This window comes from Lissotriton vulgaris, chromosome 8 (genome assembly GCF_964263255.1).
Source record: "Lissotriton vulgaris chromosome 8, aLisVul1.2, whole genome shotgun sequence".
Taxonomy (NCBI): Eukaryota; Metazoa; Chordata; class Amphibia; order Caudata; family Salamandridae; genus Lissotriton; species Lissotriton vulgaris.
The window spans coordinates 833521738-833546073 of record NC_141696.1 but is presented as its reverse complement, the minus strand read 5'-3'; the positions used below and the strand labels follow the sequence as shown (position 1 = coordinate 833546073).

At 44.0% G+C, this 24336-nt stretch overlaps 1 protein-coding gene across 1 annotated transcript in view; it reads right to left on the bottom strand.

Moving 5' to 3' along the window:
- The window catches only part of LOC147698070 (sodium/hydrogen exchanger 2-like), an 866654-nt gene extending 853308 nt beyond the window's left edge, over positions 1 to 13346 (bottom strand). Inside the window, exon 1 of the mRNA XM_086934739.1 lies at positions 12823 to 13346. Within this exon, the coding sequence (XP_086790865.1) occupies positions 12823 to 13099 (277 nt within the window). The 5' untranslated portion in view covers positions 13100 to 13346. The remainder of the gene's footprint in view (positions 1 to 12822) is intronic.
- Between the last annotated feature and the right edge of the window lie 10990 nt (positions 13347 to 24336).

The window sequence follows — 24336 nt, the reverse complement described above, 5'->3', positions numbered from 1 at the left end:
AAATCTATATACATATTTTTGGGGAAGATATAAAACATTACATAATTTTTAAAGTTTAAAAAAGGATAATAGAGTTGCAAAATAAAAAACAATTAGAAAAAATATAGGTTTTATAAATATTAAAAAATGAAATTGACATTTAAAAAACCTTTGACATTCACTGAAAAAAACATAGGTTTTACAGACGTTATAGTTAGGAATTAGCATTTAAAAAAACCTTAGAAATTCACTGAAAAAAATCATAGGTTTCAGGGATATTATAGTTAGTTAGACATTTGACTTCTAAAACCAGAGAAATTCACCAGTTAGAGTTAGTTGAGCTAACTATAACTTGCGCGCCCGCAATGCGCTGCTGAGAATGTCACATATTACATCACTCATGACATGGTCAGTGATATCACTGATGCCCTGATATAAAACTTTGATACACCCGTTCTAAAATGCAGACTACTACTTAGGGTTTGGGATGTAGGAGGCATCTTTTTGGATTCGGTAATTACCAATTCATTAAGGAATCGGTAAAATACTGATTCCTTATTTTAAGGAATCGGTAATTACCGAATACAAAAAGCTATGTTGCCGGCACTCAAGTGAGTGCCATTTCATTCGTTATTTACCACCAACTACAAGTTGGTGTTAAATGTCGAAAACCTTTAAAAAAGCAAATTTGTGCTTTTTTAACTGTGCCATGTGGCAGACATACATGCCCTTAGGGCTATGGGCCTCCAGGCCCATAGGAATGAATGGGAATTACAGAATCTGGTTCAGTAAAATTTAATGAATAATTACCTACATGCCATGTACCTATTCTTAAATACCGAATCAGTAAAATTTGGTATTTAAGAATCTGTAAATAGTATTTACTTATATCAGGCCCATAGTGCCTTAAAACATATGTAGTTAATTACAGATATACCACTGAGACATTCATTCACTCACCAATACACCCATACACACACTAACTCACCCATACAGCCCTTCCCAGATGTACTTTTTAATCCATACAACCAGTGAATCACCCACTCAGACATTTATGCACAGACTCATATAGCCACTCACATAGACGCTCGGGACCCATACTGATACTCAGACAACAAATCAATAACCCATATAGACACTCATGTAGCTATTCAGCAACCCATGCAGTTGCTTACACACCAACTGAGAGACTAATACAGACTTTCACACAGTTTAGTCACGAACTCATGCATTCAGTCACGCACCTACTAAATAATTCCTTTAGGCACTTGTAAATGCATTCATTTTTCAATACAACTTGGCATAGATATATATGAAAAATATATAAACTTTCCAGAAACACACATTCACTGGATGATGTCATCAGTTATGTCATCAGTGATGTCATCAGTGATGTCACTGACCATGTCAAGAGTGATGTAATATGTGACATCATCAGCAGTGCATTGCGGGCGCGCGAGTTATTGTTAGTTCAACTAACAATAACTGGCGAATTTCTCTGGTTTTATATGAGTCAAATGTCCAACTGACTATAACGCCCCTGAAACCTATGGTTTTTTTCAGTGAATTTTATATATATACAACCCTGAAGATGTGGAATCTAATACATGGTTGACCCCTAGAACAGGTTTCTACAAGTGTCCAAACTGCAAGGCTTGCCAATATGGTGTGAACACTAAAAACTATCAAACTGCCTTTAGCTCAAAGCAACACACCATATCAAAATATCTGTCTTGCAAAACAGTGTATGCATTGGTATGTAGCTGTAACCTTACATACATAGGCAGCACTAAACTGCCAGTGCATAAGAGAATCTTGCAGCACACCCGGGCCATTGTGAACAAAACCCAATTTACCCTATGGTGAGACTTTTTAGTGAATGAGACCAGAGTAGCCTCAAACATTTTAAATATTATGTGTTAGACAGAGTACCTTTTCACAAAAAGGGCGGCAATAGAAAGGCAAGGCTGCGGCGTTTGGAGACCAGGTATATACTAACCCACGCACACAAAGCACTTTACGAACTTGGACCCGAATGCCTCAACACTCGACTTTCCTTCTAAACCCCCTCCCGCCAGCTACGCTCCTCCAACCAAGCCCTTGCTACTGTACCTCGAAGCAACAAAACAACCATGGGAGGAAGATCCTTCTCCTACCTGGCTGCTAAAACCTGGAACTCACTTCCCATTCACCTTCGCCTCACTCAGAACCACCTAGCATTCAGAAAGCAACTTAAAACTTGGATATTCGACAAATAATTCCCCACCCCTCTTCAAGCGCCTTGAGACCCTCTGGGTATGTAGCGCGCTATATAAATTATTTGACTTGACTTGACTAGATACCAAACAACCTAATGGTCTCAACACCTGTGAAGATTTACATACATATTTATAAATAACCAGGTCATCAATTGTTTACAACCTAACTTATGATACCAATTTTACATTTTGTACCTAGCAATTTTTATCCGGTATTCATGTACGTATTTATTTCTTTATTTATTTATCTACGTATGTATTTATTGGGTATGTAATTGAATGGGTACCTACGTTAATATATCGGATTGCTGAGTTGTTGTATTGTGCACTGTTCAATTGTCTAATGATGTCGGGGGATTACTGATATAAGAGCTAAAGCCCTGTTATCTTACATACCAGAAAAGAGGTACCTAACAACTTGGATATATATTCCACTTTGTATTTTTTTTTTACATTTTTTACATTTATATTTACCAATTATGTTATATTACACAATAGTAGGATTTTAGGTAATTAATTGGCATTTTTACGTCAGAATGATTGTATAACAATTTTTATATTGTGTATATCATTTTCTGGGAACCAACCTATAGATCTTTTCCCTAAATCCGCCCTCATCCAAGTGGTAATTGCCTTGGTTCTTTCCCGCCTAGATTTCTCCAACTCTATATATCTGGGCCTCCCCCTTACTCTTTCAAAACGTCTGCAGATTGTTCAAAACCAAGCTGCGAGATTAATATTCAAAAGCAATCGCAGGAATTCGGCAAAACCTCTGCTAACCGCTCTTCATTGGCTTCCTAACACTCACCGGATCACTTTCAAAGCGGGATGCTTAGTTCACAAGGCCCTCTATGGCAAAAGCCCAAGGTTCATTAATCATCTAATAAATAAATATGAACCGCCCCGTAACCTTCGTTCTGCCCACTAGTCCCTCCTTAGGCTGCCACTGTACAAAAGAAAACGTCTGGGCGGATGTCGATTCGCTTACCTTGCCCCTAAGATAAGGAACTCTTTTCCCCTGTCTCTCCGGATCTGCACTAACCTGGTGAAATTCAGGGGTGCTCTGAAGACCTGGTTATTCAAGCAAGCGCACGGTTAGGCTACTGCTTTACCTCTTCTTCAGTTTTACCATCTGTCTCATCCTAGCGCCATGAAACCTCTGGGTGACCGTGCGCTTGACAAATTCCGAATAACATAACATAACATAAATAACTACTGAGTTGTTTTCCTCTTATCTCCTTCAGACCGAGTTGTAATAAGCACATAGACAATTTAAGGTATTTGGTATTGTCCATACCTAAAAATTAGATCTAATACTTGCTAAAGCTGCTTGCACTATCTTTGCACATAAGATTTATCTTTGCACTTTTTTGCACATTTGCACACAATATTTACACATAGGGGTCTCGGTTGTTTATGATATTGGGGGCAATCTTTTTAAGCACTTAGTCACTTTATTATCGCAACAGCAGGAAATTTCTGCTAGAGTTGGGATAATGTGATTTATCCCAGCACCCATGGACATGGCTCTATACAATTATACAGGATTTTATCCATATATATGTAATGGGTGGCTTTTATGTATATTGATTGTATTTCACAGAGATTTGTTTCCGGGAAGTCAATGCTTTGTTATATGCTCAAATTTTAAACAGGATTTAAAAGCATTTATGCTGTAATCAATATGACTGTTATACAATGAGCAGTATGTCTTCCATCTCTATGCTGTTGCACTTTGCACTTTAAAAGGAGGCACTGCCGTCTATGCGCTGACATGTGAAGAAGGCAGTTTGTTTCCGGCCGAAACGCGTCATGGCGACAAGGTGATAGCCCAATAAAAATCAATTGAAAAAAATTGGTTCTGCACTTGCCTTCTTCAAGCGGAAAGGGGATTGACAGGCAAGCGTGTGGAAAAAATAGGGGCCCCAAATATGTTTTGCCCCCAATGCTTTTTTAATAGACTTTTGGTATTAGACATAACGTGAAAACGACCAATGAAATTTGGATGACACTTGGCAGGATGATAGATTATGGTGTGAATCTAATCCTTTTTGGGGTTAGAAGTATGTAGGGCAAGTATTTTTTAAGTTATAAGGGCATAAGTCTTAGTAAAATCTGTTGTAGTGATAATTTCGTGACAAATTCATGAAAGTACCATGTGCCAGCAAATGACAAGCCATTACATCATTGGCTAATAGCTGCCTTTACGAACGTTTAAGGCAGTCAGTTTTAAAATACAGGCATGTAGTAGGTTTTATTATTTTCCCTACCTATTATCACTCAAGTAAATTGGTAATGGGTAGAGAATAAAAATTAAAACATGTAATACATTAATACAGAGTACCGCAGTTGTTGGACTTGGCCCTTTTTGCAGGGTCATCCCTGAACTTTTTGCCTTCCTCCTGGTATTTTTTCTGACCTGGTGTTGGTGGTTTTAGGACTCTGGGCACTTTCTCACTGCTGTTCAGTGTTAAAGTGTATGTGTTCTCTAAGGTAAACATGGTAAGGCTGACCTACACCTGTTTGGCGTATTCAATTTCCCTATCTGTCTCTTCTAATGTGTATCTCATACACCCGTGGCCAGTAAATTAAATGCTACTGGTGGGCTTGCAGCGCTGCTTGCGCCACCCACCAGATTAGCCTTTCAAACCTGTCTCAGGCCTCTGCCATTGCAGGCCCTGCACGAGCAGTTTACTGCTGCTGTGACGTGGCACATAAAGTGGTTGCCACGCCTGTGACTCCTCTTTTGCTACTTATCAGTCACCCCTAAAGTAGGCCCTAGCTAGCCATATAGGCACGGTGCGCTGTGGGTAAAAGGTAAGACATGGGCCTTAACTGTGTGGCATGTCCTGGTAGTGACAAACTGCCATTTTGGTTTCTCACTACTGTGAGGCTGCCCTCTCATAGGAATGCATTGGGGATTCCCTGATATGTGTTTCAGTGGTAATTCCTGACATGAGAGGAGTAGCATGAGCAAGTTTGGTATGTTTTGAATAGTGGTAATAAATGCTGCGTAATGGTGTTCACAGATTTATTATCACTATTTATGAACACTATTTTAGAAATGCCACTTTTAGAATGGGGCATTTATGTGTGCTATGTGTCTTTGTGCCTGTCTGTTGTGTATTGCATGTCTGGCTCCGGAGTGGCAGAGACTGGGGAGGTGCAGTAGCTCCAGAGGGGGCTGGGTGAGTCAGAGCTAGGCTGAATAGGCCAATCTGCATTTGGAGTAGTGGGAGGAGTAACACCTGAACCTGAATAGAACTATGCCTGCCTTACACAATGCTGGCTCCACCCCACCCCCGCGGTCTGTCTGGGGCCAGAACCTACACTGACAATAAGAACTGTTGTGCACTTGTTAAGTACCCCCCAGAACTGGTTTGGTCTAGGTCCAGTGCCCTGTGCCAGGGCAGAACAAAGAATTGCATTGGTATAAATATTGGGGCTGTGACCCCATGTAATGTGCTGTTCGTACCTGCTTGGGACTAACACACTGCGTGGACTGCAGTGTGCCAGGAGGAACCACCACTGGGGACTGACCTGCTTGGTAGCTGAAGGGGCTGCTGCTCTGTTGAAAGGACCCAGTGTGCTGGCCTGCCTGAGACCGGTTTTCTGGGATTTACCAGGCCTGTTTGGCTGGCCTTAGAGGATATTGGAGCAGCGCTGCGATTTCTTGCCCCTGTAAGGGAGTGATCCTCAGCTCAGCGCATGGTGAGCAATGTGTTCGGCACCTCAGGAGCACTTTCTGAAGAGAGTAGCCAGTGGAGTACAGCCCCTACCTCCTGTCGTTAGGGAGAAAGAGTAGGGAGCACTGCATTATTGTACCCCTAATGCAGAGTTCTTCAATCTGTGGGGCGCGCCCCCCTGGGGGGGCTTGACACCATCCCAGGGGGGGCGCGCAGCCCACACCAATCTTATCTTTGTTACCTGCGTCCGTCCGTCACGACCTGTTCTTTTGTTTTGATAACTGTCCCAGGGGGGGGTTAATAAGACCCAGAAGACTGTCTCTGAGGAGGCGCGTGGCTCGAGCTCCTGCAACTTAGAGAAGTAAGTGAGAGAGCACAGCTGCAATGCAGCCACCGGACTATGTGCGTGTGATTATTAAATTATTCCTTCAGAGAGCATGCGATCATCGGTAGCTGCCACAGTGGGTGCCTGTCGTGTACATAACTCACTGCAACTCTCACAGAAGTTTTGTAGTGTCCTAGCATGGCTGCATGTTGCACTATTAATAATTTATTTAGCATTTATTTACCCTGTTTGAAACTATTCTTGTCTGCCTAATTGGGATGAAAGGTGAAGTGGGCCTCTTTCGAATACAAACGTAGGAGTGAAAAATGTAATGCGCTGATGTTATGGCAAAGATGTTGAAACCCTTCACTGTGTAAATAACCTTAATTTTACTCTGCTCCACGACTGTTCACACCCAGAGGCACAACTAGATCCAAATTGCGGGGAGGGTGGGGGTGTGATTCTTCCAGAAAGAGGCAGAGTCAAGGGCAAGGGCTCCAAGAAGGGCTAACAAACAACAAGGCCTCATTAAGAAGCAAATGGTCTTTTAAAGACCTGTGAAGTACTTGGGTGCGGCTTGTGTCTACCCGGGAAGCTGTATCAGCCCGGGCAGACACACACGAGGGGGGGAGCCTGAAGCGTTGGTCCCCTGCTCACAGGGGGTGGGGGGGGGGGTGGGGGGGGCTCAGTGGGAAGACCTCTCTGTACCTTCCGACCTGTCCCCGAGCTCTCCTATCTCGCAGGCACAGAGCCGATCAGGCTGCACTCAGGTCCCTGGGTTGCCACAGGCCTAGAATTGCCAGCAGCTGATCTGGAAGCCTCAAGGCTGTTTGCCTTCTGCTGAAAAATATAACCGGAGAAGCAGAGACTCGGGGTAGAGTCTGAGGGTGTGTGTCTACCGAGGCGTGCCAACTGATACCTGCACGATGCTCACCTGCCATCCTGCAGTGCTACTGCCTTCTGCAACCCCCACAGGGCTATGAAAGTTTTTTTTGTAATTATTTTAATGCATGCAGCATACTTTTCTAAAGAATCGGCATTCTGTGGTCTGGTATATCAGAAGCTGGGAAAGAGCTCAGTGTGAGGACAATTTCCACCGGCTCAAAGGAGAAGAGTGTGAAACTCCGACTGCCCACTGTCTCTTTCATACATGCCAACATTTCAGAAGAGCAAAGTGGGAGACTTAAAAAAAAAAAAAATCGGGAGAATGTGTCCTTGAATCGGGTTACTGGCATGTATGGGCTTTGGAGGTGTGCCGCTGCAGGATCAGACATTTGAAACGCAAATGCATTTTTTTTCTTACCTTTCAGAAGCACGGAGCGCAATGGCAGGCAGAGAGAGGGTGATGCAAGTGTTGTGCACTGGCCTGGCAGGTTGCTGGCAGTGCATGCACCTCCCTCCACCACCACCCTGTGTGGCAGCCCGGGCTGAAACAGCTTCCTGGGCACACACATATCCCCCCCTTCCCCGAACTTTACAGGTGTTTAAAAGACCATTCCCTTGTTAATGACGCTTTGTTGTGTCGGTTTTTCACCCGTTCTAGAGCCCCTGCATCGCGACTATTGCTGGAAGAATTAACACGTTACACAATAAATACCAAGCACAGTCAGCCGAAACCCACAGGAATCGGGTTTTTGCTTGCAGGAATCCGGAGGCGGGAGACTAGCCTTGAAATCGGTAGTCTCACGCCTGAATCGGGAGGGTTGGAATGTCTGCTCTTTAAATGTAGAGCGGAAACCAAATCCACAGATTGACCGTCTCTGAAAAGCACACCTGTCACATTTATGTTGGTGGTGTTATTATCAATCCATGTCTAGTGTAAAACAAAGCATCTTAGTAAAAACAATTTGTGAATATTTTATCTTGGAAAGTGGTGTTTTGAGCTGTGTAATAAGCCTCTGTCATTTCACCACACTCACTACAAACCTGCAGTTTACTAAACACTCTTATTGTATTGAACATTTGCTGGATATGCCCGGGATGTGCGCGTGGCGGTCGATTCCAGAAATTTGTGAGGTGGTAGGGGGGCCCAACATCTAAAATAAATCAGCTGGGGGGGCTCAACCTACAAAAGTTTGAAGACCTCTGCCCTAATGTGTGCGGTCCTTCCCACTAGAAGCACGTGGTGGGCGATTTTCAAGTCGTCCCCTAAGCCCGAGAAGTGGGCTCTTCTGTGCGCGGCGAGAGCAGCCGCACCGCGAACCGGAAGCCAGGCATGCTCCCGAGCCTAGTTGTTGGTGGGGTCCACTGAAGTAGAAGGCCACATAAAGGGGAAGCCTCTAGAGCAAAACTGGAGAAGCCCCAGGTGTTTTCCCGGCAAAGGCCTCAGAGCTGGAAGAGAAAGGCGGGGCCAGCCCCGGAGGAGAAATCTATAAGGCCGCAGTGTGCATGGCAGGAACTGACTCCAGCAAAGAGTGAGTCGCTGAGGAGTCAGGAGATGAGCCTGGACTCCCGACCTTGCCTGTTCCTGGTATTAGTCTGCGGACCGCCGGGTGTGTGGGCCAGCAGGAGGAACTCTGCTGCACAATGGTGAGCTGGGAGCTACGACGGCACTGAGAGCTGGCGGGCCGCTCCCAGAGTGAAGCTGCAGGCGAGAGACACAAGGGAGTCCTCCCGCGGATGCTTGAGTGCACTGCTCTGACTTTGGCAGTGAGTAGGCTCCCGACTTTTTTGGGTTTTGAGGGTGCCTCGCCCACTGAGTGTGGACTTACTGGGGGCATTGTGTTGTTTTGGGCCATCAGGGGTAGACCTCGACAGGGCCCCCCCCCCGGGACAAGAATTGCCCTCTGTTAGGAGTTAGGCAGGTACGTGGCCCAAAACCCTATACCCAGGACACGAAGTCCCTTAGAAGATAGCGTCAGTGCTGTGCTGATTGCGATACATCTTTGGGGTTATGTACAAAGGTGGCTAATGGGGGCATGATGGGTCTTTGAAATATGGACCAGCAGGGTAAGTACATTAATGGTAGAACATGATGTTATGCCTATGGACATGTAGTATGTGTGCAGCTGCAGGTGGTTCGGATGGGGCATTACTGATGATATTTTCTGCCTAATGTGTTGATCCTAAGTGTTCCTTTCCCAGTAGTTACTGGTTGTTTTCACTAACTGTGAATTATGATGATAATGACAGTGTCCCCGTTGGCCCTATAGTGTACACAATCGCTGTAAAGTCATACCTAGTGCCAGGTGGCACAGTGTATATATGTGATTACGTTCTAATATGTTTTATGAGTAATATAAAGGCTATTTTTTATATAACTTTGTGTGGAGTTTCTTTTGTGCCTAGTGTGTCTCTGCTGTGTCCGTGTGCTGTGCAAAATCTTTACACATTGCCTCTGGGATAAGCCTGACTTGTCTGCTAAGCTACCAATGGGGTGAGCAGGGGTTATCTTCAGCGTGTAACTCCATTGCCCTGACTAGAGTGGTGGTTTCTGCCTGGCTTAGGCACTAGCCCTAGCCAACCAAAAATCCAATTTCTAACAGCAGTTGTACCCAAATCTTTTTTTAAATGTATTTAATAAAAACATAATACAGTATATATTACTAATATAGTACCCTGCAGCAGTGTAGTTTCAATGTTTTCCATATTTAAAAAAATGATGTAGTGTGCAAATTGCACTAATATACAGTGCAAATTTAAAAATGTAAAGAAAAAACAGTACATTGACTAAAAAAGAAACAGGTATTTGCTAACTACTAGCGAGATACACCATACTTTTTTTAACTATAGAAAAATTCAAATTATTTTTTATACTTATTAACACTTTAATAAAGTGGTAATAGGTAGGGAAAAGGAATAAAACCTACTAGTTACCTAAATATAAGGCCCTAATCCAAAATACAGCCAAAATGTGGGCAAAAGTACTGCTGTACACTGGGGCATAATGTATCACTAACACTCAGATGTATTATTGCATTCTGTTACCCTGGCGTCACACATACTGTCACATGGCAAACACACTACTTAAGAGAGATTTACAAAGGCTGTGCAAATGGCTGTTTCGTGTTACTTTTCACTCTACACTGTTCCACTGTACACACCTTCACTCTTTGGCACTCCTCTGTATTGCAATCAACTCTATACCACTCTTTTCAGGGCATTCGTCAGGATGGTACTACAGAAGAGATCCCCCAGTAGTGTCACCTTGCATAGGACCACAATATCCGTATTGCCCCTACTCATAGTTTTTAATATTCCCCGCTCACCCCGGTAATAAAGGGATACCTGGGGTGAGTTAGGGCTTTATATCTAAATATAAAAAATAAAAAAAACAACAATAAAAACAAATTATCTTCTTAGTTCTCCTGGGAATATGGTCAAACACACCCTGACCTTTAGGAGTCAGAGTAGACCTCGACAGGGGCCCCCACCCGGGACAAGAATTGCCCTCTGTTTAGAGTTAGGCAGGTACGCGGCCCAAATCCTATACCCAGGACACAGAGTCCCTTAGGCATGCCACTACTAGAGTGGGGGAGAGTTGAAAATACAAAAGAGGCTTTTTTTCCTCTTCCCACCTCTGAGTGTGGTTGTTGCACATACCTTTTTCCTCCTCTTCACTTGATCATTCACCCTCGTAGAGAGGATACCCTTTTTTGAATTAATACTGTCTCAGTGGAAGGACGTATCCCCTTGCCTTTCATTTCGAAAATATCTCTCCAATCTTCCTAGGCCTTTGAGGTATCTTCAGAGCTTAATTGTTATACAGATCTTACAGATATTGCCAGCATACTATACTGAAGAAGTTAGTTTCCCTATGTGATAAATATTTCGAGTAGGTGAGGCTTCCTTTAGGAATGATTTTAAATTATTTTCTCTGTCATTGTGCTTACAATTTAGTATATTGTTTTGCAGACTGTATTTACTATATATAATTTGGAGTCGATCGTAGTATTTATTTTGTGTTCATTATTTTTTCTTTTTTAAAAGTAAACACCGCGAACAGGACAATGATTTATTGACTGTTATAATGTGTGTTATTCATCTATGAGTTTCTAAACCATCTCACCTTCCTGTGGAAACCTTGGACTGTTCTCCTTTAACTATCTTGAGAATCTAGTGTTAAAGGGTTGTGCTTACTTTACAGTTTGGAGTGACAATGGACCCAGCAGGGGGGAATGACCTCAGATGACACTTTTAAGGCCCAGTAAATCCCATACAAAGATGTCGTCAACCGGTGTTTCTATAGGATCCCTGCGTGAGTCACGCCATAATTTAAATCCTATTTCTGCTCATTATGCACCTCAAGAACACAGCCCCTGTGTGTTCATGTAGAAGAACCAACCTCCACCTCACTTTCATTTAGCCTGGTAACCCTTCATCTTGCACTTCAGAGTATGCCATGTTTTCCTCTCCTTCAGAAGTCTTAATAATCGAACTCTTCCCTTAGCCCTACTTATGGACCTTTACCTAGAGACAAATCAGTTAATAGCATAGATGCTACAAGATTCATACCTCACTGTTGCATAACACTAAATACATGTACCTTAATGAAATTCTGCATTCATTTTTACATTTAAAGTGGCAGTGCCAAAGGAGGGTCCTACTTGAGATTTTTCCAACCTCACAGCTTATGAATTTTGAGCATTAGAGGTTCCCATCATCAAGTGGTTATTCTTATTTGTCTGTATAATATCATTAAGTTATTCACAGCTATGTTTCCTCTCCCTAACACTGAATAGGATTGGTTGAATCACCTTGTTTGCTATGACCAAGGGCGTTTTTTTAAAGTTTACAGGGTTATTTAAATGTGTAATGTGTGTGTCATAAGTTGTATAGAATGTGCAATACAAGTTATGACCACTCTGTCCAGTAGATATCACGCTATAAAAAAAATGCGTATTTTTCATGTAGTTTGTTCATAAATGTCTCCATGTCAGTCTTTTAGTTTCTATAGAGGGGTAGTGGAGCGCCTGCTTATATTGAATGAAGATATGTCTCTTTTATACATATCTTTAGTCTAGCTTTCCAGCGAAATACTGTTTCCTTGTTATGCAAGTATTCCTGTGGCGTGGGACTAGAAGTGAACACTGTGGGTTGCACTTGTTCCATCCCCCACAAACCTCTTCCTTGATAGCTACCCTGAAATCTATTGTATCTGAACTGCACGTAAACCCACTAAAGACTTCATTCAAGGAAGATATGGGAATTCTGACATGTTGAATCGAATCAAGAACATGTCAGGAAAAGTTACTTGAATGTGCCTAGCCAGTTTGTCTGCCAAACAAAAATCGAAGATGGTGTTGGTACAGTAAATGTTTCTATTAAAATTGGCTGTAAATAAGCTACCTTTGAAAAATACTGGAAAATGTTCAGTCAACATTACTATAATTTGGGATGTTCCGGCACCCCTGCACTTGTCATTTGTTGGGCATACACAATTTAGGACAAAACGTGTAATTCCATTATAGAGCATACCAAATCCTTTCTGAGCTGCATTGGGCATAACATCAACGAAAATGGCTGGGCTGTGGGCATTTGGTGTCAAGAGCATTCAATTGTTCCTGATCATCCTGGGGTGTTTGTCTTAATAATCCCTCAAGTGTGAAAATGTGCAGTTAGTTGTGTCACTCACCTATTTTAGCAAGAGATGCCAGCAGTATCCAAAGAGTGATCTCAAAGGGAATCTGCACGTGAGGATAATCTAGTGTGAAGACGGGCAGCCTTATCTCGTCCCCTTGAGACATGGTGGTCACCATGCTTTGGCTCACACCTCCAGGGACGGTGCTGGCCCCCAGGCCCACAGCACCGAGCGCGGCATCGGAGGCGGTTGCCGTGTGCCCCCGGAGCACCCCCCATCCTATCCAGGCAGCAAGGAAGAGGCTGAGCTGGGAAGAGGCAGGTGAGCTCATGTCTGACCCGCACACCTTGGAGCCGAACTGACAGCTCCGAAGTCTGCCGCTATGGGAGGGGCTGCACTCGCGGCTTCCTCGAATTCATGATGTCCGGCGATCAGGTGAACATGTGAAAGACTCACGACGGAATGTAAGCCGGGAGGTGCATCTAGTCTCACTTCCTGCTTGTACTGGAATCGATGCAGTGCGTTCACTGGAACAGGTGCTGCGAGAACACCTCCTCAGACGCAAGAAACACCAACACAGGTGCCTGGTTCAGAAAGACTCCTCTCCAGAGTCCTGGTGTGATTGGCAAGCGTCACGACTAAATAACAGCAGCAACAGGCTACAGAAAGTCCGCGTGAGTAGCCGAAGCGCACAAAGCAGCCGAAAAATCCCGGCGCGCCATGCGCCGCGCTACTTCGGGGACCTTCAGTGACCCAGAAGTCTGAATCATGAGGCAATGGAAGGCGCGCGTACTCCAGAAGAGCGAGCAGGCGTGGGCTGCATTACGCACTGCGATTTCTACACATGAAAGGTGCGAACTGAACTGTTCATTTGCCGTTTCACGAAGAGAGAGAGGCGGGCTTGGGCAGTGCGCGTTGCCCGACAAAATGTTTTCCTAATGGTGGGCACTGTTCTTTCCTGCACAGAGAGAGAATGGTCCGAACTTAGGACTGCGGTTGCGTTTATTTCCGAAATCGCTCGGCGTTGTGCTTGTTTGCCCTTTCCTTGGTCCTGCGTTTTGGAAACCCGACTCTCTGTCACTGAGGGCTATTTCAGGTGTGGTGGCACGGTGACGTCCCTCATGTATAATGAATCACAGGGGGAGGAGCGCTGCGCTGCTACAGCCGAGGGAGCTTTAAAACATACACAATGTGATCACTGTGGCATGCTATGCCCACCGCGGGGACTTACAGTGCCTTTTAAAAAGCTTGGCACAGGCAGTAAGAAAACTGTTGAACCCAGGTTCGAAGAGAGGGGTGAGAACTTTGCTGTGGGGCTTCCCAGTCCTAGCACGGCCTGTGAGAATTCAAAGGGCGGTGAGGAACTACTTCTTCTATAGTGAACATATTGCACAGGGAAAATTGCCCTATGTCTTCCGTTAGATGCACAATTATGAATGAGTTTTGGGGGTACCTCAATTTTGATGAAAATACGCACGTTATCATAGTGTATGCATTTGTTTAACATTTATTTTAGAAATCCGTATAAGGCAAAAAAACATATGACAATGCGAAATTATTGTATAGACAAAAGTCTGTTATTTAGCACAATGGAAAATGGGTGCAAAATAGCTTTGTTGAAGTAAAGTGTGCTGGAGCGTGTAGGAGAGAGAAACTACTCACCTATACTCTACGGCAGAGGTCTTCAATCTTTTTGGTGCAGAGACCCCCCTATCAAAATCTTTTAGGCGCGAGGACTCCCTCCTGAAGAAAATTTCTAGAACTTGGTTTTCCTCATCCTCACCTATCGACAACCATAAACGCCCCTATTCACACAGCAAATCATTTTTACATTATGTAAATAATATTAAACAGTGCTTGGCAAAGCAAAGATCAGTGATCATGGGGCGTGATCAAAGGTGTGGCTAAAAACAAAGGGGCCTCATTTATGAGGAATTGGTGTAGGACAGCGCTGCAAGTCTTCTTGCTGCGCTGCCCTACACTAATGTGAAAGGGCAGGAATGCACCTTATTTATGAAATATGGTACATTCCTGTCCATTCCCCCTACGTTAGTGCACAGATTTCTGCCTAGCGCCAACATAGGCAGGATTGCTTTTGTGCAGGAAGGGGCACAAAAACAAACCCGAGAAGGGTTTTCCTCTTTCTAGCTGCAGACTGCAACTCACATGGAAAGGAGGAAACAAACTAGGGGAAACTAACCATTTCTCCTTGTTACACCTGCTGTGTGGAGGCGTAAGGTTTTGGCGCTACCCCAGGTTTACATGGTTTTGTAAATCTGGGGCTGCGTAAAAATCCATGGGCTTTGCGTGGGAACACCCACCGCAATGCCAATGGAATGCCTACTTGACACAGAGTAAAGAAACACAGGGACTAGCACTGCTTTCTCTTACTCCATATCAATGAGGCCATGCAAAGTCAGCTGGGTGACTTTGCGTCACCACATAGATTTGATTGAGACGCTTACCCTGCCAGAACTTAAAAAAAGTGACGCTCCAGTGGCACAAGCGTCTCATAATTAAGCCCCAAAATATTTTGTTCGTTTTTTTAGACCTATCACCATTAGGTAGCCACATATAAAATAATGGATAGCTTAAATGAAAAATACATTTTAAAAAGATGTTACTCTGTGGGAAATGCACTGAAGTACATTATGAAACCTCTATTAGTTAATGCACTGCAGAGATCTGTTTCGGTAACCAGAGAGCCACAGAATTACATTTGGTTGGTGCATTAGAGAATAAGTGACTTGTGTAATCTTTTGTGCTACGAGGTCGCAGCCTGTGACAGAAAGCACTGTGAATGTATAAGTCAATATTTTATACTTGCATTGCACACATCATAAGATAGACTGCTATAAACTGTGCAAATCGGTTTAGGATAAAATGGAGCTTCCAAAATGTAGATTTTAGTAAAACCAGTACACAAGTAATGCAATTTTATTTTTTGCATAACTGTCCCTCCAACCCTCCTCAGAGGTACCAAGCGCAGTGCAATTACAGCTACAATTAAAAGCACACACTTTGCTAATGCCCAGGCATTAACTCTTCTTACTACCACTGAAAAAAACTAAAATCATTGCAATCACAATGCTTGGAGTGATTACCGCTCCCCAGCACCCTATACATATGCAGATTAACTCATAGCTGCATTTGCAGTTCATTCATTCATCCAAGCAGCCAAGCAGGCACCTTGGTGTGAAGGATTGTTTTACCTTTCTGCCCGGCCTCTTTTTTTTCACAGCACAGGAGACTCAATTAACTTCAGCAAGTAACTTCAGCAGATGCATTTTACCGTAAATAGTTTTTACAATAAAAATGCTCAAAGGGGAATCTTTCGAAGCTCAGGCGATTTTGCAATACACTCATCCATATAACAAACAAGCACTGGCAGAGCTAATAGGTCTCACCTTTGGGACCTTATAAGTGTTTAGCCACGCATCACATTATCATACTACCAAATGTGTCACTAAGCAGTCTGATAATCATCAAATACCTTCTGGAGAAAGCCAGGAGCACCTAAAAAGTGGACCTAAAAAGTGTGCAGTACTAGTTTTTGAACTCCATTTCCCACAAGCCTCCGGGGTGTGCTATTTTACTCATCTTTATTACCACGCCCAATCTTGCTTCCAATGTCACTCGCAGGTTAGTGGAATAGATGCGAGTGACTACACTGCTCATCAATCATCATATAAACATTCCTGTTGTCCATTGGGGTGGGATTGGGTGGTGTTGTCGACGGTGCATGGAGAGCCAAGACAGCCCTTGGTAGGATATATTTAACAGCCATGTTGATGGGTTGGAGGTTTTCAGCAATTACCAGAGGTGCATCTCAATAAAACAAGAAGAATTAATATTTTTCACAAGATGTGTACACTAATAAGTAATATAATAAAACGTTTTGAAATTAAATATATTTATATGTGTATTATAGTTCTGTCTGCATAGACTCTGTTATATCACTGTATTTTTATGTTTTTGTTAATGATTGCCTTTTGGTAATTTTCCTTCCTTCCGGAGCACTCATTTGCAGAGGTCTTATGTGCTAACTCAAATGGCTATCACTGTGTGGCGAGCTGCGGGCAGCTCCTCCTGAGCGTCCTTTTTCTGTGTTGATGCCTGGGGTTGTGGCTACCTGCTACATGGCTGTGTTAGAGATTGAGAGTGACGCCGCACAGATGAATTGCATGTGCACCTTAAATCATTTAAAAAGATGTTAACTACTAAGCCCAAGAAACGCCATACATTAGCCACCATGCTGAAGAGTGGGGACTGGACATCCTAATGCAGCAGGCAGACCGGACGAGCTGCCCCCCGCTACCTACCCCCTTGGAGTCTTAGCACCCAAGGTAAGCTTCCATTTAAGCAGTCTCACCGGGGGAGGGGGGAGCGCGCAAGATGGGTCCCTGCTTGCAGAGAATCACACACTGCAGGGGACATGAACAATTATTCCTCTTCCACTTGAGCTCAGTGACTGGCTGGTGTCCCTGCTGACATGTCTGGCTTGTGAGCAGTCAGTTGAGTAAGCAGGGATCCTGCGAGAAGTGAGTATGTTCCTCCCTTCAACAGCTGATCCCGCCTTTTCCCGTATGTCAGTGCGAGCAGCACTCAGAAACCAGGAAGTGGCAAAGGGGCTGGTTCTATGTAACACAACACTGGGAAACTTACTCAGGAGTTTCGGCCGCTTGTTAAAGAAAAGCGCCGTCATGAAGGCAGTGTAACTCTTCGTGGTCGCACTTGGCTTCTAAAACTCTCTGAGTGGATAACAGAAGCCAGCCAAAGACTACAACAATTTAGGCTGCATATAGGTGTCACCCGAAGAAAAATTGTCAGCAACATTTTTTTTTTAAACGTTTCCTGCCTGCAACAGCATATGCGGTATGTGGTGCTGGTTCATTTTGGGGCAGGCTGGCGGGCCACTTTTGGACACAAGGTGCTTGAGGATCTGTCCATCGCAGACAGGGAAGGAGCATCTGCATGAAAGTCCACTTAGAGTGCGTGCATGCTACTGCAGACTTGCCAACTTGAGAACAAAATCGGTTCCATGAGTAGGGGGCATGGCCGTGGAGGGGGGTTGCGCTTTATGCCCCTAATTTCCAGAGAGGGTCTTCTGCCCCTGTCCCCTGCCCTCATCGACCTCCTCCTTCCACTTAAACAACTAGATCAAAAGGTTGTTGAGGCTACTGGTGATGTCATTGTGTCATTTCATACCACTTAAAGGATATTGTCTGCTTGCCTCTTCAAAAGACGAGCTGGAAATCCACTATTTGCTATCATTTTCAGCTCAGCCTGCCTGCCATCACGTGAATTCGGCTCCGTGATGGTTGACCATGCAAAGGGGCCCGAAATCGCGTGACACACGTGGCATCGTGTAACACACAGTGGCACAGGTGAGTTGGCAGTTCTGCTTCTGGCAAGAGCTTGTGCATAAGCAACATCAGGGTAATGATATAAATAGAATTGTATACATTGTATATACATTAAATGCTGTGAGCATTTATTGCGAAATCTGCGTTGCACGCCTTGGTAAGAAGCCTGTCCTATGCGGTCAGTACCTCGAGCCTTGTTCACGTCCCCTCGCTGCTGCTTGCACAGCAGGGAGTGGGGGAGGCGTGCGCTAGGGAGACTGCTCCCGGGTACGCAAGTACTGGAAACATTGTGACGCTATTAGCTGTGGGATACCTTAGGGGTTATCACTGCCTAAGTGCACTTCTGCATTCACTGTCCTGTGAAAATAAGAATCTTACCTATTGTATTTCTATCTTTGTGTGATGCACAGAGCTGGTACACACCACTAGCTGGTGAAAGCACACTATAAATAATAAAAATAAATATGTGGCCGCAGCTGCAAGGGGTTCACTTAGCATGCAACAATAATGTCAAGGGTACGTGCTGGGAATGAAAAGATAGAGAGAGATAGAGATAACTTCTATAGCACCACAGGCTTCAGAGCACTACATGACATGTTGCATAGGTGTGCATCACGGGATACATACACGCTGTGGAAGGTGGAGCGGAAGTGCGCTTTATGCTGTAGACACATTTTTAGCCTACAGCTACATGGAGTAGAACAAAGCCTTGGAGCGTATATGCTGCGGGAGGGGCAATGGGGGATTGAAGTTGGGATGCGCCCCTGAGCGATGGAAGTTGCCACAAGAATGGGCTAGGGGTCTGAAGAGAGGTGACCCCGAAAGAATGAGGCTATGTGATTCAGTTATGTGACCCTGAGGGAGAGATGGGAGGGTGCGATGTCCCAATAAAGGGATTTAAAAGCCAGCGACGCTTTGAGAAGGGTATAGCCAGGCCTGTGGGAGAAAGCCTTTTTAAAAAAGCATTTCTTGCCTGCAACAGCATATGTGGTATGCGGCGCTTGTTAAACAAATGGTTAAACAAATATTTAACAAGTTATTCCTGCCTGCAACAGCAGATACTTTCACAGCAGCCAGGAGAAAAGCATTTCCTGCCGCCCAGTATTAGAAGACCGCGAGTAGGTCGTGCACACTGCAAAGAATGTAAGGAATGCAGCTGCAACAATATGGCCGCTGCTAGCTCCCGAGACCCATAAGCCATGGGAGGGAACATTTCCAAAAAAAGGTCAGACAAACACATGCCATCGGCCATTTGAGTGCTTTCTTTTTTGAAAGATACACTCTATGGCCAATGAAATCTGTGGGAGTGAACTAAATCCCACGGAGAAGTCTGTGGGAAGTTTGGAGTGCTTACAAGAAGCCTCCCCATAGTGCAGCACATGCATGCTGCAGTAGGCTCGACCTAAACAGGAAACAGCGGAACCTGCAAAAAATACATCAACTTTATCGTATACACCTGTTACAACGCATCTTTTACAACTACCTACTATTACAACGCAACTTTTACAACGCATACCATTACAACGCATTGCGCTGGGGGGCGCTCTAGGATAGGGAATAAGTATAATTTACTATCCAACACCTTCCCTAGTGTCCACGGGGACTGGAGTTGGAATAGTAAATTATACTTACCACTATCCAGCACCTCTAAGCGCTATGCGTTGTAATGGTATGCGTTGTAATGGTCGCGTTGTAATGGTAGGTAGTCGTAATGGTATGTGTTGTAACATGGTACATCCCAACTTTATAGGACTTTAAAAAGACAAAATGTGATCGAAAAAGGGAGAATTCCCGAAGAGGTAAAGGATATTCAGTGATCAGGGTGTGGATGTATCAATAAGCAAGAGCTGTAACTGTATCAGAAACGTGTCAGCATTCCGCTACAAAAGAACATATTTGCACCAATGGGGAAAGCCAAGTACAACATGAAACATTAGCCTTATACCAAATTTTGTTACATGACCCGAGGCTCGATTATGAATGTCTTCTTTAGTGACACAGTCTAGCAGCAAGAAGTAGCAAAAATACAAAACAGGGAGGAAGAAACAAATACATAGGATATGGAGTCTGAGTTCAGCTCTCCAGTGCACCTTTGACCTGACAATAGAGCCACCAATGAGCAGCCAGTTCTCCGTTCAATCATCGCTGCAGGGCAGTAAATCCTCCTCTTCTTTGCAGCAGAGAAATGTATTATATATGACCTTTTCTATCATCATTGTAAATACCTTTCTTTATTACTATTTGGAATGTTTATAAATATTGATTTGCTTTACTATTGAACTGCTTTGTTAAGGCAGTCTGAACTGTTGCTTTGTAGAGCATGTTTGCCCTGTACTTGTTCTTTTGGCTGTTGTGGATACTTGAACATCTGTTGGGGCGCGAACTGTTACTTTGTACTGCACGCCCTTACAGCGAGGAGTGATTTCTCTCAGTAACCACTTGCTCTTCACCTGCCACCTTCGGACGTTGCAAAGAGAAACTTTGTATCACCCTCTCTCCTCCAAATGTTGTGACATTTTTCTTTCACAAATTCTCGCCAGCAGACGCCATACTAATACTTAGTCGCATTTTGTTTTTCCCTCACGCTGGTGCTTTTCAGTGTAATTCTTCATAACGTCACACTTTGTATAACATTGTTTTATATCCAATGTTATGGTTTTATTTCTCTATATTCAAAAAGGCAAAAAACGATTACTATATTTATAAATTCTGAAGTAAATATTTGCAAAAGAATAATTTATTGTTAAGACAGCATGTCTTTTCTGAGTCTATATTTATAAGCTTATAATGGACAGCACCAACAAAAGTGGCCTTTAAAGGCGTCACATGACTAAACCCCCATTGACTTTAGAGCTTCATGACTCTGATTCTTCTGTGGAAGGGGACAGACAGAAAGGGAACACTGGACAGGTGACTGTCAGTGATAGGCAGGCAACTGTGAGAGAGGTTATTCAGTCAGCAGTGTCTGCATCAATACAGTCTATGCAGGAGGCTATACTATAAGCCATACAATTGCTCCTTCCTCTTTGTAAATTAATTAATCCTCCTGGCCCTAGATATGAACAGCATGCCTCTCAGGGATGCAGCTTCCAGTTCTTTGTTTCTAAGCATACTGCCTCAAGGAAGCGGAGGCATATCCGACACAAATCCGGTCTGTGGCTTTTCGACTTTCTGACAACCAACCTATTAATCCTCCTCATAAAAAAACAGGAAGGTTTTGTTTTATAGGAGACCCTTTCCTTAGGCATCAATGGAACAAACAAGTCTTACAACTTAACCCTTCTGACTCCGACTCAGTCTCCTCACCTTCTGGTTGTCAGTAAGATATGGATGAAGAAGTCTTTGTAGTTAACAATTCTAAGCTAATCCGAGTGCTTTCATTCTAGATGTGTTAGGAACTCCATATTATGACCCTGACATTATCACTCACTGTAGGCCAGGTAAGTAGGCACCGTCTTCACTGATATCACAATTTGTGGCTCATTGAACAAGTGAGATAATGGAGAAGGCTAACAGGAATAAACCCCGGGTAGAGTGTAAAAGACTTCTACTCCTAAATATACAGTACTTTACCCCGGAAATCTATTAATTAATTATAGCTTTTCTAAAAAAAAAATTGCAAAGACCAAAAGAAGGAAATCAACAAAGCTTTTCTCCAATGGTGAGACACACTTTAGGATATTCAAAGTCTTTTAACCCCTCCCATGCTGGTGACGGCTGGGGTTCGTCAAGGCCCCGCCCTGTTCTTTTGTTTACCGCACAGCGGTAAAATCGCGGCCGCAGCGAAGGGGTTAAATGAAGTGAAGGAAATAAATGAGGATGAAGCTCTAACTGGGGCTCCTATTTATTTACCATTCCTCAGAGAGTGGAGTTAAGAGGCTATTTCCCACATAGGGAATGCTAACAAAAGTATTTCGGCGGAGAGATGCAAAACTCTCACATTAAGATACACCATATGTTGGTGCATATGGCTGATAAGGAACTTACCCTGAAGCTGAGGGTCAAATATATGAAAACCACTTTGTCCAGCTTATATATGGTACTGTGTTTACAATTTCATTGCACTTGATAAGAGAAAGCAAAATATGCATTGTATTCTCGGCACATGTTTTTGGGGGAGCAGTTCAAGGACGAGCTTAGCCTCCTATCATCCCTCAACAGAACTTATTCAAGCCATCATTGTATGCTCCATAAGGAGGCAAGTTTGCTGGATTGAACAACCAAACAGGATACTCACTATTCTTTCCACAAAGAGCAACTCACTTTCGAGGGAGATTTCAGCATGGCAGAGGACGAGCCCATGCCAATTCAGGTAGATCTGATCAGTTTAAGGCTTTTTTCCCTGAGAAGGTTGGGTGGCAGACTCACCCTTTTCCTACAAAATTAGAGGTTAATTACATGGGACTAATTGGTTTTGCAAATGACAAAAGGGCACAAAATAGAATTTTATTCTCACCCCCTACAGCTTTTGCCTCTCCATCCAGTGGCTTTCAATGCTACAGAAACAGACTTGAAAACAAAGGAGATTCAAATGTTGATTTAGAAAAAATGCCTTTCAGAGAGTACTTATTTCTACCTAAGGTTTTCTCAGCAACCTCTTTTTAGTTCCGAAAGTTGACGACAAGTATTGTCCAGTCATACATCTAAGACCTTTTGTAGGAAAGTAGGATCTACTTCTTATGGTTACCCCCACGGTTTGCTTGATGTAACACTGTTTTTGACTAGTCTGACTGGGATCCTGCTAATCAGTACCCCAGTCTATCTGCTTTCTCCCTAAAATATTATCCCATGTACTTAGGTATTCTCCAGATTGGATACTGGGGTTCCCTTATCAGTCCTTAGTATATGGTACACATGTACCTCTCTCTCTGTCCAAAGCCTCGTCTGTGCCCATGCACCAAACATGTTCCGTGCAGGACCCGTGGAGCATCAAAGACAACTGAAGTTATCTCCTTTGAGGTAAAGGAATCACTTCCCTGCATTCGTAGGCACCGTAACGCAACTGACCGGTCTGCTGATCCTGAGCTCATGTGGACTCTGAAGGTTTCAGCAACACAGGAGGCGGGTTCCGATGTTCATTGAGGTTGAGCTGCTATCCCACAAAGTCTGAGGTCAGTATTGTGGGGACGGCATAACCCGAACCTCTGTGCACCGCATACTCTTGCAAGTGCAGGTGCATAGGCTTGTTGGTATTCCCCAACTAAGAGCATGGGGCTATCGATAGCCCCGATTTCTGTGCATATTTTGTACAAAGGACTTTGGACTGCTTGCACTCTGTGCCCTGCAAGCTGTGACTTTGTGAAGATGCTAGAGGTCCCCTCGCGACTCCTGCGCCTTTGGCCTGTGGGTCCATTTGAGGGGCAACACTGCTTTTCTTTGGACTCCCCTGGTATCTCCAGGCCTGCCCTGACTCCTCTTGCTGTGGTGAGTCTCCTGGTCTTTGCTGGGCCAGATCGTAATCTTACTTAACCTTCTTCCTGTGTTGCCTCTGCCAAGGCTTGTTGGTGCTCCCACCAGCCGACCCCTCAGCACTCGACATCCTTCATGGGACTGCTTGTATCCAGCTTATGGTCATCCTCGACTACTCCTGGTCCCCGTGGCTACAGAGTCAAGGTCTCCTTCGTCACACCTGAAGCACCCAACATCAGTGGGCATTCGTCTACGGAACGCCTGGTCACTCCTGAGTGACCCACACTCTGGGGCATATTACGAAGATTAAGCTATAATTATCGCTTAACACGGTTAGCGGCAATATTATTATCCCCGAGCTCCGCCGATTTTTATCGCAGATAAACCTTGCTATTATCAAGGTTTACCTCAAAAGCAATGAAAATCGGCCGAAATGCATAAATATCGCAGAAAAGTCAGTGATATTCATGCATTACCGAGCTAATGCTCTTAGCCATGTTATCCACCTACCATTGGATAACATGGCTAAGAACTGCTCTGGGCAGGCGTTAGCTTTTGGAGATATTCGTGCTTAGCCCGAATATTTCCAAAGGCACGCCCACTTTGCATGTCATTAGCGATAAATATCGCTGACATGCAAAGCGGGCCCCAAGATGATCACTATCTCCTACTAGCTGTCGCTAACTGGTGTTAGCGATAGCTAGTTAATAGGGTGATAAAATTATCGCCGCTTTAGCGGGAAAAATTCCTGCTAAATCGGCGATAAGGCACTTAGTAATATGCCCCTCTGTCC